The sequence below is a fragment of the Erinaceus europaeus genome, chromosome 3 (assembly GCF_950295315.1).
Source record: "Erinaceus europaeus chromosome 3, mEriEur2.1, whole genome shotgun sequence".
NCBI classification, from domain to species: domain Eukaryota; kingdom Metazoa; phylum Chordata; class Mammalia; order Eulipotyphla; family Erinaceidae; genus Erinaceus; species Erinaceus europaeus.
The window spans coordinates 127,803,754-127,822,872 of record NC_080164.1 but is presented as its reverse complement, the minus strand read 5'-3'; the positions used below and the strand labels follow the sequence as shown (position 1 = coordinate 127,822,872).

At 43.3% G+C, this 19,119-nt stretch overlaps 1 protein-coding gene across 4 annotated transcripts in view; it reads right to left on the bottom strand.

The window, feature by feature from the left end:
- The window catches only part of FRAS1 (Fraser extracellular matrix complex subunit 1), a 532,387-nt gene that overhangs the window by 27,207 nt on the left and 486,061 nt on the right, over positions 1–19,119 (bottom strand). For all 4 annotated transcript variants that reach the window (XM_060187916.1, XM_060187915.1, XM_060187917.1 and 1 more), the window contains 6 exons: positions 18,203–18,478; positions 13,524–13,756; positions 10,456–10,616; positions 8,162–8,376; positions 2,622–2,772; positions 1,113–1,220 (listed from right to left, as the gene is read on the bottom strand). In XM_060187916.1, coding sequence (XP_060043899.1) covers positions 1,113–1,220; positions 2,622–2,772; positions 8,162–8,376; positions 10,456–10,616; positions 13,524–13,756; positions 18,203–18,478 — 1,144 coding nt within the window. The remainder of the gene's footprint in view (positions 1–1,112; positions 1,221–2,621; positions 2,773–8,161; positions 8,377–10,455; positions 10,617–13,523; positions 13,757–18,202; positions 18,479–19,119) is intronic.

Below are 19,119 nucleotides of genomic sequence, written 5' to 3'. Positions count from 1 at the left end.
TTACTTATTTATTTATTGAATAGAGACAGCCAGAAATTGAGAGGAAGGGGGGAACAGGGAGAGAGGCACCTGCAGCACTGCTTCACCACTTGTGAAGCTTCACCCATGCAGGTGGGGACCAGGGGCTTGAACCCAGGTCCTTGCACATTGTAACATGTGTACCTAACCAAGTGTGCCAACACTTGGCCCCCTTATTTGTGAGTTTTTATTGTACTTCTCTCCCATGAAAGTATTAGAACTGAATTCATATTCTGCTACCAAACAATTAAGGTTATATTTACTCTTATTTCCCTCAGAATATGTCAGACATTGGAGCAAATATCTTGTATTGTCCTCAGATGTCACCCTACTTATGATGGTCACTTTGCTCATACAACAGACAATAGGAGGTAACACTAGTGAGCATATTCACAATGATAGAGTCCTTACGTGACTTATTTGATGTGAAAACAAATACACTTAGCTTTTGAATTTCGACCTCGATATTCCTGGGTAGTTTACAATTAGAGGTAATGATTTTTGGATAAAAAGCAATTTCATTTAGGGTCAACGCAAGTCCTCAGTGGAAGGATACAACTGAAACATTTGTGAAGAAGGTAAAGGTGGCTTAGCAAGATGCTGCTAATCTTTAAAACTGCGGTAAAACTGCAGTGTCACAAGTCAAAGCAAGTAGCGGGGGTATTTCTAGGTTACTAGAGTCAAGTCAAACACAACAAAATGAAACATTTGGATTTTGATAGGATCCAGTTCTCTATAAGCAGATAACAAGTAAACATAATCAAATGTAAAGACAAATAGAAAAGACAATATAGGAAATACAAGTAGACTGTTCACTATTGATCAGTGTAATCTGTTGATATACTAATGGTATTGTGATGTATAAGAGAATGCCATTCTCAAGAGATGTCTGTGAAAGTACTTCGGGAACTAACATGCACTTGTAAGTTGTTTTCAACAGTGTGAATCCCTAGAAGAGCATGCATGTGTGTGTATATATATGCTTGTATGTCAAAATGTTAACAATTATCGATTGTTTTTTCACTCTTTGTCTTTTCAGCTTTTGTCTGTCATGTTTCTTAATGAAACGGTGGGAATAACAGCATTGTTATTACCTCTGAACTTGGCATGAGTCTTGAATTCGATGACTAGTCGACCATCTTCTCGAATATAGATTCTTATTATCTGCAGCCTTGCAGAGAGGATGCTGTCTGTCTGAATTCCTGGGAGGTTGACCATAAATAAACACCCATGTTAGGGCAGGAGAAGATCTTCCAGAAAACATCTGTTACCTATGTGTGAAAAACCCCAGTGGCCCCTCTAAGTAGAGCTGCACAGCTACTTGATGTTTTTCTGTTTGTTTGGGTATTGGGGATGGAAACTAGGACTTCATACATGCGAGGCAAGTATTCTACCACTGAGTCACATCCCAGGTCTGCATTTCTGATGCATCTTGACAAAGTTTAAACATGCATTCTATTTATTTACTTATGATAGAGACAAAGAAGAGTTAAGAGGAAAAGGAGAGAGAGATAGATGGAGAGAGAGATACAGAGAGAGAGACCTGCAACACTGTTCACTGCTCATGAAGCTTCCCCCCACAGGTGAAGGTGCCTGACCCCATTTCTTGACAAATGTACAGAGGTTATTTAGATACCTTTACTAATTAAAACTGTGTGACAGTTCATTTTACCTGCTGCTCCTCTTTTTTGTTCTCCTCCTTTTTACAGCTCCATTCTCTTTGACATAGCCTCTCATATCTGTGAGAACACTTAGCTCAGCCCCCTATATTTTGGTTTTTAACACTGCACACTTGATCTCATGCACATGTAAAGACCCTTCAGAAAACTCAGGATGGCCACCTTGAACTAAAAGTAGGCTGAAGATTCCTACTTGGAAGAACTCAGGCAAAGGCCAAATTTGCTCTAGGCCAAGCAACTAGAATGAGCCAGGCTGCTCTTGACTTCTCTTTCCATTTTCATGTATCTGACTTGAAGATACTTTTACTTGCTGAACATTGTTAAGTCAAGCCATTTTTAACCAGAGGTAGAAGAATTCAGTTCTACTCCAGAAGAACACACTCTCCTTTGACCCTCACTGGGTGGTGCAAGGCTGATGCTACACTGGCCTTTTCTACTCTGATTCCATTCTACATTCCAGGAGGTCTTGCAGCACCCATGGTACAGCAAGGTTCTTTCTCAGGATCCACAGAACTGTGCACTTTGTAGACTGCGGGAGTCCCTCTTACAGGGTGTCTGCAGGACATTGTGAAGTCACTGTGTAATGTTTTTTATTTTTAATTTTTACCAGCAGGTTTCTCACTCAGTGCCAGCACTATGAATCTACTACTCTTGGCAGCCATTTTTCCTTTTCCTTTTCTTTTTTTTTTTCTTTTTCTTTTATTTGATAGGGCAGAGAGAAATTTAGAGGAGAGAGCAAGATAGGGAAAGAGGCAGAGAGACACTTGCAGCACTATTTCACTGATTATGAAGCTTTCCCCCATCCAAGTGGGAACTGGGGACTTGAACTCTAGTCTCTGTGCTGCAATGGTGATATCTAAGCTCTATCAAGTGTACCGCTATGGGACCACTGGGTAAGGATTCTTAACACGTCAATGAGTGTACCTGTTCTCCAGAGCACAGTGTCATAGAAGAAGGAAAACTCCATCTCTGTGTGGTGTTCCAAGGAGGCCCAGCCTCGGGGTGCCGTCACATAGATGTAGGACACATAGAGGGGCACGTGCACAGTCAGGAACGACTGGGCAGAGTCTCTCACCTACAGGGTCAATGGTGTCCACACAAAGGAGGTTAGTTCTCTTTGGGATGAAAGGCATGTTTTGATTCAGCTTGCACTCACTCATTCAATAATTACTAGCCAGCTGTCCATGACTATCCTAGGCATCAGCTTAGGAGCTGGGTTCTCAGCAACAGAAAAAAAAAAATCACTGCCTTTCTGGAACCCACTATCTAAATATAAAGGAGATACATAAATCTTTAAAATAAACAAGGCCAGCAAAATAGTTCACAGAGATTGTGGACTGCTTTGCCATGTGCTTGGCCCAGGTCAGAGTGTGGTCCCCACAGTGCTGGAGGAAACTTCGGTGTTGTCTGTTTCTTTCTTCCTTCCTATTTTTCTGCCTGGATCAATGAAGCCCTGGAGGTGACCAGTAGATAAATAGGTAATTAAGTTAAGTAAATAAAGGAATGGGAGTAGCTAGGATGTCTCTTTAGATAGGACTTTCTGAGAGACTTTTTCTAAGGATAGAACACTTGAACAAAGACATTTTTGAAGAGTGAGAAGGAGTTTTGTCTTTAGCATTGTGTCAAAATGCTAGAAGCTCTGGTGGAGATTTGAAAGTATCCTAGTTATTTCCAGAGGACCAACCTGATGAGTCTAGGATTAACTGGCAGTCTTTTTATTCCTTGCTGAACATAGTTTCTAGTGACTGGCCAGAAAGTTTGAATTGTTACTAGTTGGGAAGACGCCCAAGTTAGGGTTCTTGGGATAAATGTGTGGCTGACTTAGATGTTTTACTACTCACAGCCATGGTCCAGGAACACAAGTTGTGGAAATTGGAGATTAACTCACTAACACACAGTTCAGAGCTGCACATACCTGAGTAGTTTCCTGTTTCATACAATGCTTTGTCAGATTAAATTTGAAAAGGCAACATATCACACTTGCAAGATAATATTCTTTCTTGTTTTCACTATTAATATTTTTCTTTAGATAGAGACAGAGGGGGAGAGAGAGGGGGGGGAGACCATAGCACCAAAACTTCCTTTACTGTGTGTGGGTCAAGCAAGAACCTGGGTCATGCACATGGCAAAGCAGCATACTAACCAGGTGAACTATTTGCTGGCTCAAACATCACTGATTTGTGTATGAGAGAGAAGGAAAGAGAAAGAATGAGAGCATCACTCAGGCACATGCAATCCTGCAATGCCAGTGATTGGGCCTTGGGACTTGATGCTTGAGAGTCCAACATATCCACTGCACCACCTTCTAGGTCAACTAAGTTTTACTTGACTGTGCAATGAACAAAAACTGGATGGAAAGATTAAAGCTGAGCAGAGGATTTCACAGTGTAGTTGTGCATATGAGTGGGGCAGCTGGCTTACATACATTTAAGACACTTCCCATTTCCCTCCATAAACATGTATTTCTTTTATAACAAAAAGCATTAGTTTGAAAGTATTTTGTTAACTGCAGTAACAAATAAAATGGTATTCTGAGTAAAATGACAGCACAAAAATAGCATTTTAGTATATGGAATTATTTTCCTTTTGCTAAAAAAAAGTACAGTGTTTTCACAGGTAATTGAGGGCAAGAGTCAAATTTTTCATGAATACTTATGACATCAAAAGTTTGTATTTCAAGGGAGTTGAGCGGTAACGCAGCAGGTTAAGTGCAGGTGGTGCAAAGCACAAGAACCGGCACTAAGGATCCCAGTTTGAGCCCCCAGCTCCCCACCTGCAGGGGAGTCACTTCACAGGCGGTGAAGCAGGTCTGCAGGTGTCTATCTTTCTCTCCCCCTCTCTGTCTTCCCCTCCTCTCTCCATTCTCTCTGTCCTATCCAACAATAACAACATCAATAACAACAATAACTACAACAGTAAAAAAACAAGGGCAACAAAAGGGAATAAAAAAAGTTTATATTTCTAAAGTTTTCTTTTATGTAACTAGTTTCTAGAAGTTTAAAATTAGATGTCAAGTTTTTCAAGACTCAATCCTATATTATTAAAAATACATTTTTTGGAAATATCTTGTTGGATTCTTTAGTAGAGCCTCAATAAATTATTTTATGTTAAACTCACATTGCTCTGCCTGTTTAATACACAGGTTTTGCTAAACCCACTTGCTTCAGTCTTAACAATTATTAACTTAGCCCAGTGCATTCTGTAGTTGATTGGCAAAAATTTTTCTGTTTTCCCTTTTTCTGTTTTCATTATTCCTTATGGCATTGCTTATTAATTTAAAAAGTACTAACTTTGACATATCTTTACTCCAGCCCTATACTGTCTTTGCATGTGGAGATTATCAATCCAAGTTCACAGTTTAGGAAAGTTATGTCTCAACCAAATCTGCTGATACATGACAGGTATCACCATGAACTACTTGGTCTATATTGTTTCTATCGTATATTCACTATTTCAACCATTTTTAAAGATACATAACAGTGAAATATTTTTTAAAAATTATTTATTTTCCCTTTTGTTGCCCTTGTTTTTTTATTGTTGTTGTATTTATTATTGTTGTTATTATTGATGTTGTTATTGTTAGATAGGACAGAGAGAAATGGAGAGAAGAGGGGAAGACAGAGGGGGAGAGAAAGACAGACTCCTGCAGACCTGCTTCACCGCCTGTGAAGCGACTCCCCTGCAGGTGGGGAGCCAGGGGCTCTAACTGGGATCCTTACACCGAAACCCTCTGGACTATCGCCCAACTCCCAACAACGCAATATTCTTTGATATATATTCTTTGTTGGGTTAAGAACTGGGGCATGCTCAATGTCGAATAACAGTGGTAGAAATTGCCCCACTCTCTAAAAGGAGGCTGGGTCAACATACTCTGCCAGTCGAAGAAGACTGGTCCTGAAATGAGTGCAGTTTAGAATGTCCCTAGCTATGACTATGAAATGCGAGCTCAGACTGACTGGGATGCAGAGGTTACACAGGCTCCTGGCTGAATATGAATAAACACAGGCCCTGGGTCAGTACAATGGGATTTACAGTTAACGATACTTATATACTTTTCCCATATTTGGGAGCTACTCTAAGCTACCCTTATCCAGATTTCTGGTCCTATTCCAAACTCTGACACAATCCTCCCAGACAATACTTTTAGCCCAACTGCACATTAGCTGTCCAGCCCAGGCAAAAATTAATAATATCACAGGCCCATTGGAATATAGCTAACATAGACTTCCTAGCTTTTTCCAACTTGAAGACTCCAAATCTCATCTGCTATATTCTTACCTTTAGGTTCCTGATTATTAAACAATTTATTCTTCTCTATATGCTTTTCAGCCACCAAGTTGCAGATGCTACCATGACGCCAACCTGACTTCCCTGGGCAGACAAACTCACCAGTGTGTCCTGGAACCCACCTCCCCAGATCCCTGCCCCACTAGGGAGAGATAGAAACAGGCTGGGAGTATGGATCAACCTGCCAGTGTCCATGTCCAGCAGAGAAGTGATTACAGAAGCCAGACCTCCCACTTTCTGCATCCCATAAAGATCTTTGGTCCATACTCCTACAGGGATAAAGAATAGAGAAACTTCCAGTGGAGGGGATAGGATACAGAACTCTGGTGGTGAGAAATGGACTCCCTCTCATTCCACAATCTTGTCAGTCACTATTAAATCACTAATAAAAAAGAAGAAAAAAAGACTGTCAAATCATCATTTAATAAACTGCCATCATTTAATAAGAACTGTTACATATATATGAACAGAGACATGTATATTAAGACATTCTTGTCTTTGAGAATTTTAAGTAAACAAAAATATCCAGAAACATGACTGAAGTAAAATCATGGAGAACAGAGAACATTAAAATTTTCTGAAGCACCAGTGGAGGTGTCACAATTACTATTTTTTACTTTGAAAAGTCAGTGTGGTCTGCAGGAACAGAGATAGACCCAAGAATGCCCGAAGACTTGATTCAGTAGAGGGCAGTAGTGTATACAAAATGAAGCTTAATCAAAATGAAGAAAATCACAACAAAGTGAAACAAAATTGAGTCAAAGAAATTTGCCCCAAAAGATTACTCTACAACTCTCCTCTCTCACTGTTGTAAAATTTGATGGAAAAAGAAGAATAAACATGTGATCCTTAGTTCATAGAGATAGCTGCGCAAAATGTGGTAGAAGTCTCCCCCTTTGACATAACAATTCCTTAAAAATATGTTATGTTAATGACAGAGAAAGAGAGATGCAGAGACAAAGACACAAAAAGCACTGCTCAACTCTGACTTATGGTGGTGCTGGGGATTGAACCTGAGACCGTGAAGCAATAACTATGATTTTGACTTTTTTTTTTTTTGCCTCCAGGGTTATTGCTGGGGCTTAGTGCCCACATTATGAATACACTGCTCTTAGCAACCATCTTTTTTTCATTGTTGTTGCTATTGCTGCTGCTGTTGGATAGGACAGAGAGAAATTGAGAGAGGAGAGAGAGATAGAGAAGGGGAGAGAAAGATAGACACCTGCAGACCTACTTCACCACTTGCAAAGTCCCCTCCACCCACTGCAGGTAGGGAGCTGGGGGCTCAAACTGGAATCCTTGTGCTGCTCCTTGCGCTTCATACTATGTATGCTTAGCCGGGTGCGGTACACCCGGTCTCCAACTTTGACTTCTTGAGATAAAAATTATGACTATTTTCAAAGCCTACTTGTTCAAATTTGGAGTAGGTATGAAATCCAAGTGTACTGAACAATAACCTCTCTCTAATGCTTAAGATGATAGTCTTAAGATGATGTCTCCCTAAAGTCAAGGTGCTCTGTCACTTTGACTCATTACTCAAGGTGGTGAAAAGAACATATACTGAGCAAACCTCTAACCATCAGATGCAGATCTATTTACCTTTCTAAAATATTCCCAAAGGGGGAAAACATATATCTCAAGTCAATTAAAAAATGAATATTATGCAGACTTTTACATAGACAGCTTTTCCAGACATTAATTTCACACTTTAATTTGAACAATTCCTATATTATTTTCTAGCTATTGATTTAGACGACTAGGGGGAGGCAGCCTCTTGAGGGTTTTTATTTATTTTTTTTATCAGGGTTATTGCTGGAGATCTGTGCCTACACAAGAAATCTATCACTCCTGGCAGCCATTCTTTCCTTTCTTTTTTCCTTTTACTTAATAGGACAGAGAGAGACTGAGGGGAAGAAGAGATGGATAGACAGATAAAGAGAAACCCCTGCAACACTGCTTCTTCACCTCCTGTGAAGCTTCTCTCCTGCAGGTGGGAGCCAGGGGCTTGAACCTGAATCCATGCATATGAGCTTTACTAGATACACTACTGCCTACACACAAGCTAGGGACTTCCAAAGCAGATCCCTGAGTTGGCTGAGTGACTTCTGGGAACCAGTGGCTCCAAGTGCTACCTGAAGTACTTCAGGCACACATGAAGTTTCACAGGACACACTCACCTGGAAGTCAGCAGTCACCGACCCTCCACAGACGTCAATTAACTCAGTCATGTCATAATAGGCATCAAAGGTCCAGACACAGCTCTTCAGGTTCAGGTGTTTGTAGAGCTGGATTGTCTTGGACTCTCGCACTCTGGGGTCGAACTGGAAGGGACGGTCATAGCCAGGCCCTGCTGCAGTGCTGTCATAGACCCTGTCATCCAGGAACCCTGCCTCTGTGTGAGAGGGAAGGAAGGAGGAACAGTAACTGCAGGTGCAGACCTCAGCTACCCAGGGACAAACTCTTGAAACTGAGATGGAGATATGAGACTGAATAAAAAGCAGCTCAGGGCTCCCACCACACTCACAAGAATGAGAGGGGCTTGTGAACTGCCTGGGCCCTGTGTTAATTAAAGGCTAAATGCAGTCTCCTAAGAGGCTGCAGGAGCCCAGGAGGAAAAGGGCAGCAGATGATGTTGAAAGGGAAGATGTCAGAGCTTGGACTTTGCCACTCACACTTGCAAAGCCTGGTGCTCTGCTTTGGCTTGACTTTATAGATGATTTGCTGATGGAGTATTATCTTGTGAAGTTCAACTTTTAAAAGATAACTTTCAGGTAAAGTAAAACAAAACAAAAACTTACTTCTACTCTTCTCTCCCATGGTTTCTGAACCTTTGGGGGAAAAAAAAAGTCCCGATTTTGTGTTAATGAGTAAATAGCTTTTTCATTTAATGCTAAGCTTCCTCCAAATGACTGGATCAAATGCTACCAAGTAAGTAAACTTTTCCAAATAAAGGAGGTCTTTTAAGCAGCCGAGACCAGACTACAGATCTAATTTTAGACCATCAGGGCTAATTTTTTTATCACACTGAAAGCATCTATAGTATTCTGAAAGAGCAGATACTCTTGGCCTTCTATACCACAGGACTAGGCTCCCAAGGAAGATGTGTTGAAGTTGATAGCGTTTCTGTAGGGAGAGGTGCAAACTTTCAGCCACTAAACAGAATTTTTTTTTTGGTGTTGCTATTGTTTCTAGCTGTGTTTGTGGACCAATTAAGCTTTCATGTGCAGCTCAGCAATTTACAAGAAAAAAAATTTACACTCAACTAATTTCTACCACACAAAGACCATCACTACCCAAAGTGAATGCCTAATTAATATGAAAGAGCACATGAATGCCTTTCTAGCTCCAGAACCAAGGCTGAACGACTCATCCACTGTGAAGGGAGGAAATGTACACTTGCTAAGGTAGATGGAAATGGACAGGCTTCTTCGTCAAGTAAAATGCCTGCATTGTGAACATGAAGCAGCATGACCTTGGCTGTCAGCCCATGTGGTCTGTGTCCTCAGCACAAAGACTCCCCAGATCACATCCTCGTTCTGGCAATGGGGTCTATGGCTGCAAGGCTGGGCAGAGAAGCCCGCCAGCTCCTGCTGGAAGTGGGACACGTCTGATGGATGAACTCTCCCCAGTGATCCCTGGAAAGCCAGCTGGTGGAAGCTGTCAGGCTGCATTGCAGCTTGACTTCTCTGCCAGCCCTCCTTCCTCTCTTTCCCTTTAACAGAGGTGGATCCTTAGGAAACAACATTTAATCTTAATGAATTAATATTATTTTTAATGAGAGAAGTGTACTAGAGCACCACTCAGCTCTGGCATAGTGTGGTGCTAGATACTCAACCAGGGTCCTCTGGAGCTTCAGACACGCAAATCCTCCTGAAGCATCTTATACCCCAAACTCCATTTCAGCTCCTGCTCCCAGGAAACCAACTTAGAACATCTAATATCTGCACTATTTGCTAAGTAGCTGTGATGAGGGATTTTTTTGGCACAGGTTCAAGCATGCTCAATGTGGGGAGGGAAGGGACAATGTGCCATGCATATGCTTTACAAATGGCCACATGGGTGCGTAAACAGCCTAATAGGGACTCCCTAGGTGCCAGGTTCAATCCTCAGCACCTTCAGCCAGACCTGAGTAGTGCTCTGATAAAAACAAACAAAAACAAGCATGTGTTTCATCTTTAATCAGTTATCCTAACTGATTACTCGGAAAAAAGTGATTTGTAGCAGTTTTGTTTAGTTGAGTAAGCAATGGAACAGGGGATATGATGAGTCAGACTGAGTATTCAGTTCATGTGTCTTACTATCTGCATCATTGTGTAAGCTTCCTATGTCTGGTTGCTCGCACAGAAGGAAATCCACAAACATGCAGATTTCCAGATCAGAAAATGTGATAAGCAGAGTTCACTGAGCCACATCACTAAGCGCCACTGTGCTGGGCTGGGAGAGGGACATCAGCCAGGAACAGGCCCCTCACCTGAGATGCCCCGCAGGTCTCGGGTGGTGACGAGATTGGAGCAGACGTGTTGATGTCGGTAGATGGACTCGGATAACAGAAAATGCAAGTTGTGCAAGGGCATGGTGGAGATCAGGGGCAGCATGCCGTCCTGGTGTGGGATCTGCACTGAGATGTGGATCCTAGACAGAGGGGCAGAGGGAGTGATTAACTGCTGCTCTCCAGCAGTGACCACCACACACTTCTTCCCAAGGCCCAATGGGTCTGCACCAAGGAAGCTCTCCATGGGGCAGCTCCATCTGAATATGTGAGTATGGGGTTGCACAGAGCCACATGATAAAGCAGACGTGTTATCCAAGTGAGCTATTTTGCCAGTCTGACATTCACATTTTTATGAGTTTGTGTCAAAAGGAGAGTACTGAAACTTTAGAACTCTAAGGCCACTATCTGTCTTAGAAATAATTATGTCCTGTGAATAAAGAATGTCTCTCCGGGGGCCAGCTGGTGGCACACCAGGTTGGGCACATACATTACATACAATACAGTGTGCAAGGACCTGGGTTCAGGCTAGGGGGGAAGCTTCACAATGGTGAAGCAGCAATGGCGGTCTCTCTCTTTCCTTCCTATACCCTCCTCCCTCCGTTTAGCTCTGTCTCTATCCTAAATAATATATATTTTTGAAGATTTTATTTATTTCATTAATGAGAAAGATAGGAGGAAAGAGAGAAAGAGCCAGACATCACTCTGGTACGTGTGCTGGCAGGGACCAAACTCAGGACCTCATGCTTGAGAGTCCAGTTCCTTAGCCACTGTGCCACCTCCTGGACCACTAAATAATATATTTTTTAAAACATGTTTCTCTGTAAGTGCAAACCAACTCTCTTCTCTTTCCTCTCTTCCTTCAGGTCCCTCAGCAGCCAGCCCAGGCCTCACTGACCTCCTCTGCCTCGTGTTCTCCACAGTCTAGGTTCCTCAGCTCAGGTGTCTGTACAGGAGATCTGTAACTTATTTATATTGGCTCCTATTTTTTTTTTTTTTTGCCTCCAGGGTTATGGCGGGGGCTCAGTGCCTGCACCATGAATCCACTGCTCCTGGAGGCCTTTTTCCTCCCTTTTGTTGCCCTTGTTGTTGTAGCCTTGTTGTAGTTATTATTGTTATTATTGATGTCATCATTGTTGGATCGGACAGAGAGAAATGGAGAGAGGAGGGGAAGACAGAGAGGGGGAGACAGAGAGAAAGACAGACACCTGCAGACCTGCTTCACCGCCTGTGAAGCGACTCCCCTGCAAGTGGGGATCCCCGGCTCGAACTCGGATCCTTTCGCCGGTCCTTGCGCTATTAGCCATGTGCGCTTAACCCGCTGCGCTACTGCCCGACTCCCGGCTCCTATTTCTTATGTGTTCCCAGCCTCTGTTTATCTTGCCACCCCACTAGGAGGACAAGGACCAATTCCTTCACTTCTTTTGTTTCTCCAGAGCATACAGTACATATATATTTTAAATAAAATATGAACTTAATAAATATTGGTGAAGACTGTGACATGCAGAACTTTACTTATGGGCTGCATTATTTTTTCATTGCACACATTTAAACTTTCTGAATGTTTATTGAGGATGCATTGAGTTTTTCATTGGGAAGAATAACCCAAATTTCAAAGAGGAGCCAAGACCTACAATATGAACAGTTTTCTCACTGTCTCTTCCTCACTCTCTCTCTCAGCAGGAAGAGGTCAGTAGTGCCCTGGGTAGTTTTGCTGTTGAGCTTTCACAGAAATGGATTTTATTTTGTTAAGAAAAAAAGTGATTTGCATATTCTTGGCTCCACATCTAAGCCTTTTCCTATGTAGATGAACCCCTTTTTCTGAATTCAGTGGCTCATAAAGGCTCACACAGACACACTGTAGCTTATGAATATGCATAACATATGTAAACTCTTCATTTGCGATGCAGAACTGAATGGCTCCATCTTCCATTTAAATCATGGCAACATGGCGGTGGGGGATGAAAGCAGAATCCTGTGCCCAGTGGCACACAATTTACCTGAAGTTATTATGTACTTGTTTATGAGCTATTTGGCAAGTGTTTTTTAGGTGCCAGGAACCACTGCTCCCAGCAGCAATATAGGATAATCCTCACTATCTACTGAGGGGTCAGTAAGAGAATGAATGATGGGGATGTTCTGAGAGAAGCCAAAGGAACCGCAAGGAGGTGCTTCCAAATTAAACTGGGGGAGAATATGGCACAAAAGTGAGGTAAAGTAGGACAATCATATATAACAGCACTGAGCAGAAGGGAAAATGGGTAACAGGGCCAGTAGGAGCCGCATGGCAGAGGATGCAGCCTACAAGGGCTTGGAGCCCTTGGGAAGTGCCATGCAATTCTGCAGCAGGAAATGACAAGGTGAGACAGTGAGATTAGGGAGTTAGCCAAAGGGTGGGGGGGTTCAGAATTCGAGGAAGCATTGAAGAATTCTGACTTCTTTTTGTTTGGTCATTGCCAAGGCTTCGCCGCTGCTCCCAGTCAACTTTTTCAGACAGAGAAATGAAGATATAGACAGAGAAGGAAAGAAACCAAAGCTTTCCCCCAGTGTGGGGTTAGGGTTGAAGCTCTCGGTTTTAGCTTTTTATTTTTGAGAGTGAGAGAGAAAGACAGACACTTGCAGCATTGCTTCACCACTAGCAAAGTTTCCCCCCTGAAGGTGGGGACCAGGAGCTCAAACCCAGGTTCTTGTGCCCTGTAACATGCACACTCAACCAGGTGTGCCACCACCCAGCCTCTCATCATCACTATCTTAATTTGCAAAGGCTGTAACTCAGTGATGTGACCCACTAAGAAAACCCAGGCATGTTTCTTGGCCTTCTGATCTTTCTGAATATGCTGTGCTAAAGAAAATGGACAGATGTGACCTGCTTTATCAGCTGTCTCCCATTTGTGTCTGACTGCTTCTCCTCACTGCCATCCCAAGCAAGCGACATGATTTGCTGCTTAAAGTGAGAACAGACTGTGGGTTGAAGAGGAACCACCTGGAGAAACTCAGACTGCAAGAAAGTTCTGCTTCTCCTGTGGAATTATCCTGTGGAACTGCCTGACCTGTTGGGGTGCTCCTTGTGTTTGACGTCCAGGTATTTCAAGGTAGCGATGAAGGACTGAGCTTGGAAGCCTCTTGCTGTCCCAGCCACCACAGGAGTGTGGCAGATAGCACTGTCTGTCCCAATGGTGACGATGTTGCTCCTCAAGGGGGTCCCCACATGGCCCACCTTGTCCACAGCCTTTGCCACGCAGCGTACGTGGAACCTCCGGCTGAAGTAGATGCTATCCAGGACCTGCCAGGAAAGTGTATGTACATCAGACGTGTGCTGCTGCGACACTTCTATCTGCCTCAACACAGGCTCTGGGTACATGGTCATCTGTCAAGACCATTCATTCATTCATTCATTCATTCACCAGATGCCAGGCTCTAGAGACAAAAAAAAAACCAGTGAGCACTTGTAGGCTAAGGGGGTCAGTGAGACAGTAAACAAGTAGACAGACCTGGAGCGGGAGCCCAGAGATGACTGATTACCCTTGATCAGATTGGTCTCTCTGTTTGATTCAAACCAAGGAAACTCCCGACCCATTTTTAGCTTTCCTGGCAAGACTGGATGACCTGGAAGTCATTTTTTTTAAATTAAGATTACTATTCTTTTTTAACTTGGTTATTATTACTTTAAAATTAATTATTTTTTTAAGGGAAGATAGAGAAGGAAAGAGGATAAGAGACATCTGCAGCAATGCTTCACCACTGGTGAAGCTTCCCTCCTGTAGGTGGAGACAGGGGATGTAACCCTGGGTCCTTGCACACTGTAATGTGTGTAACCTGGCCCCTCAAAATTACCTTTGAGGAGGACCTGGTGTAGGGATAAAGAGGATAAATATATCATCCCCAGAAATTCTTGTTTCTCTTTCCCCCGTAATGTCATTCCTCCCCAGCCCCATAACAAGGCAAGTCATACAGTAATAGCAGTGCAGAGTTCTGAGGCTGAGAACTTGGCTTCTGACACCTGCTGCTCTCTGGGGGCATTTTCATGGATTATTTCACTTTTCTAGGCATACAGAAGCCTTAAGGGTAGTTAACTCAGTCTATGCAGAGATATGTGGTCCACAGGAATTCCATAAGTCTCAGAGGGAAGTATATACAAAGGAAAATTGATTAGCAGTTATATATGCTGTAGACCTCCCACAAAGCAACTGTACACACTTATAAATCCTATCCATGAAAACCAGTTTCTTTGAAGTCCATTCAAAAGTAAAGAAAGGTTTCCCCATTACATTTTTTTTTTTTTGCCTCCAGTGTTATTCCTGGGGCTTGGTGCCTGCACTACAAATCCACTGTTTCTGGTGGCCATATTTTTTTCCCATTGTTTTGTAGCTGTTGTTGGATAGGATAGAGAGAAATTCGAAGAGGAGGGGAAGAGGGAGAGGGAGAGATAAAGACAGACAGCTGCAGACCTGCTTCACAGCTTGCGAAGTGACCCCCTGCAGGTTCGAGGTCTCGAACTGGGATCCTTATGCTTTGCACTATGTGTGCTTAACCCACTGTGTATATTTTTTTAATTACTTGCTAGTGCTTGATTTATTTACACATGGACTTAGTTCCAGAGGGATCATTACAAAAATGATTATATTTTGGTCACTTTTTTTGTGGATGGGTATAGAGCTACACCCTTGAAATTTCTTCTTTGCTCCCCTTACCTCCCCATCCCCCCTTTCTTTCTTTCCTTTAAGATAGAGACAGAGAGGCAGAGTGAGTGACAGAGACCACAGTACCAAAGCTTCCTGCAATGTGGTTGGGGCAGGGCCTGAACTTGGGTCGCACACATGGCAAAGCACGGCCCAATCCAACTGAGCTATTCTGCTGCCTCCCTACCCCCAACCTTGTAAACCATTACTAAATCACTGACAAAAGTAGAAAAATGTACACAATATAATAGTGTTAAATAGCTAACAAAGTAAAGATAACACAAAGAAAACTGGGATAACATCTGCTGGTTGCCAACTGACTGCCAAGAAGGAAATCTGAAACATAAAATAAAGCCATGTATTTGGCACTGGGTAAAAATGACTATTTGTCTTAAATCAGGTCATACTCCATGACTCTGCTGAACAGAGATCAGATACTTATGAAACAATAAGTCTTGTCATTAATTTGTTTTAGTGGTACAGAAAGTAATTTAAATTTGAGCTAGGTTATCTTATAAAAGACTTGGTCTGCTAGCCTTTCTGAATAGGCTGTATTAAGGAAAACGGGTAGGAGTAACCTGTTTTATCAACTGTGCCCCATCTGTGTCTGACAGCTTTCCCTCACTGCCACTCCATGAAAGAGACAGGACACAGCAGGTAAGTGAGAACACACTATGTGTGGGTTAAACAACAGGAAACGTCTGGAGAAATTGAGTCTAAAAGAAAGTTCTGCTTCTCCAAATTATCATGTGAAAGTGACTTCAGTGAGAAATCACTAGGTATTTTTGCTAAGTGCCTCACTCTGTGCTGAGTCTACACTTGCTTTCAGTTCTCTCCTTGAAGAGAACCCACTTGACTGGCATGACAGCAGAGTCTCTGTAGTGAACTGTTCCCCAAGGCTGGGGAACCATCATGAGAACAGCAGCTACACTGTGAATGTCTTGTCTTCTTTTTCTAATGTGGCAGCAGGGAGTGAACCAGGGGGGCAAATACCACTCAGGGAAATTTCTGGCCCAATATTCCCACCCCATTCTATGCCATCCCATCATATCCTATCCTATTTATTGCTGCCAGGGTTATTCTGGATCTTAGTGCCTGAATGGTGAATCTACCACTCCCAGTAAGCTATTTAAAAAAAAAAAAAAAAAAAACAGAAAATGAGAGGGGAGGGGGAGGGGAGAGGAAGAGAAAGAGGAGAGACACCTGCAGCAGTGCCTCATTCCTTGTAAAGCTTCCCCCCTGCAGGTGGGGGGTGGGGGGGCTTGAACCTGGGTCTTTGTTGTTTTTTTTTTTTTTAAACTAGAGCACTGCTCAGCTCCAGTTTATGGTGGTGTGGGGATTGAACCTGGTAGCTCCTAGCCTTAGGAATGAGAGTCTTTTGCATAACCATTATGCTACCTCCCCTGCCTTGCCTGAACCTGGGTCCTCACCAATGATAACATGTGTACTCTATCTAGCGAAGCACCACCTGACACTATTTTTTGTGTTTTTCTTTCATTTTGTTTTTTAGAGTGAGAAGGATGGAGAGACAGACAGAGAGAGGAGCGACTCTACAGCACTGCTCTGCCCTCCATGGAGCACCCCCAGTGCCACCACAGTGCTCCCATGTGAGACCAGCACTGGAACCCCGGGCTTCATGTAGAGCGGGGCATGTGCTTCACATGGGGAGCTGCCTGCCATACTGTGTCCTCCCAGAGCTCTGTGCACTACTTCTGCAGTCTCCTGGGTCCTCCCCACAGAACTGCATACTGACAGGGCACTTGGTGAGCACTCTTACTATTGGTTTACTGACTGACTTGTATTATGTGCCATCAATAAGCCATCCATTCTGGGACAGATGTACGAATGTACACGAGCCATGGATCCATGTCAGTTTACCTGTGTGATTTATTGAATGGTCGAACATGAAAAGTAGCCACTAACTGTACTTGTCTGGAATCTTTGATTTACTAGACCATTTTTAAATGGATACTAGAGTTATTGCTGGGGCTCAATGCCTACACCACAAATCCATTGCTCTTAGGGGCCATTTTTCCTTTTTTTTTTTTTCTCTTCTCTCTCTGTTTTCTTTCCTTTTTAAAAAAATATTTATTTATTTCCTTTTGTTGCCCTTGTTGTTTTATTACTGTAGTTGTTAATGATGTCGTCGTTGTTGGATAAGACAGAGAGACTTGGAGAGAGGAGGGGAAGACAGAGAACGGGAGAGAAAGACAGACACCTGCTGACCTGCTTCACTGCTTGTGAAGCGATTCTCCTGCAGGTGGGGAGCCGGGGGCTCGAACCGGGATCTTTGTGCAGGTCCTTGCACTTTGCGCCACCTGCGCTTAACCAGCTGTACTACCGCCCGGCTCCCTCTCTCTTTTCTTTCTATTTGATAGGACAGACAGAAATTGAGAGGAGAGATGGAGATAGAGAGAGACAGAGGAAGAGAGACATACTTCACCGCTCATAAAGCTTTTCTCCTCTGCAGGTAGGGACTGGGGACTTGAACATGGGGACTTTAACAAGGTGAGCTACTGTCCACTCCCCTTCTGCAAGATACTATTATTCTCAGTGAACTCTTTTTTGTTTCTTTCCTTCTTTTGCTTTAGGTATAGGGTAAGAGACAGAGGGGGCAGGTGGGGGGGGGTTAGCAAAATAGCTCACTTGGATAGTGTGCTGTTTTGCCATGTGCATGACCCAGGCTTGAGCCTGGCCCCCACCCCATTGAAGAACACTTCAGTACTGTGGTACTGTGGTCTCTTTCACTCTCTCTACCTCTGTGTCATTATCTTAAAGAGAGAGAGAAAGAGAGAGGGAGGGGGAAGGGAAGAAAGGAGAAACATGACAGCACCACACCACCACTTTTAAAGCTCCCCCTGTGCAGAAGCTATAACATGGTAGTGGAGGGGGACTGAACCTGGTCCTCATGCACAATAAAGTGAGCACTCTGCCAGATGAACTATCTCCTGGCCCTAGACCTTAGAGAATTGAATAGTCTGATTAAGAAAAAAAAAAAGGCAAATAGTTAGCCAACGCTTCCACAACCAGGCCCAGCCCCCCAGACCTACCTTGTGGTTGACACTGGTAAACGGTGTATTGTCAGTAACGGTTTCAAAGGGTGACCGGGCACCATTGCCATCTGTGGGGGTAGCCACCTCCCAGCTGAACTGCACAGAGGTCTGGTTGATGCCAGCCTCACTGCAGCGCTCTTTCATGATTGTGTATCTGGGGAAATGAGGGTCACAGGGGGTGACACAGATCAGCGGGTAGCCCGGGGAGGGGGACTTTTTGACTCCGTCCTTGGTGACCTCTTCCACGTGGTCATAGTCAGCAAGTGTGACAACCTGCAAAAGAGCAGCAAAGCCTCAGTGTGCGTGGGTATCGGGAGGGTCAGAGAACAGAGGGTCCGCTCCCCAGAGAGCCACAGGTCACTTAGCTTGCAGGGGTGCCTGTCATGCTTTGTTTCTAAAAGACACTGTGGCCAGTGAAGAAGGTCAGCCTGCTGGAAGTTGAGTTAATCTCATTTGTAAATCAGGCTCCCACCAGCCATGTGAACAGCCCCTCTACTGTCTGCACATTGCAACCAAAGCTATGTTGTGAAAGTGAGTAATGGATGAGTCTACAGTTGTTAATGGGAGGCAGCAGCACATCTGATGAATTAGGAATAAATACTTCCATGACTATAAGAAGCATATTCTAGTCCTTCTACTCTGTGAAACAAGCCCAGGGAGGTCAGAAGACTCATTCTGACATCTTGGTCAGTCTGGGTTAGATTTTCCCTGGCAACCACCAGACATTTTCTTCTTAATTGTGAAGTCAGCATATTCATCCTGTTCTTCTCCAAACTGGGAAATGTTGAAGTTACTTAACTTTTCATGAGTAAGCAAAGCATTTGATACAAGGTAGTATTACTTTGTATACACTTCTCTAGTTTTGATTTTTTTAAAAACATGGAAGACAATAGTCTTTTTTCAGACTAAGGAAG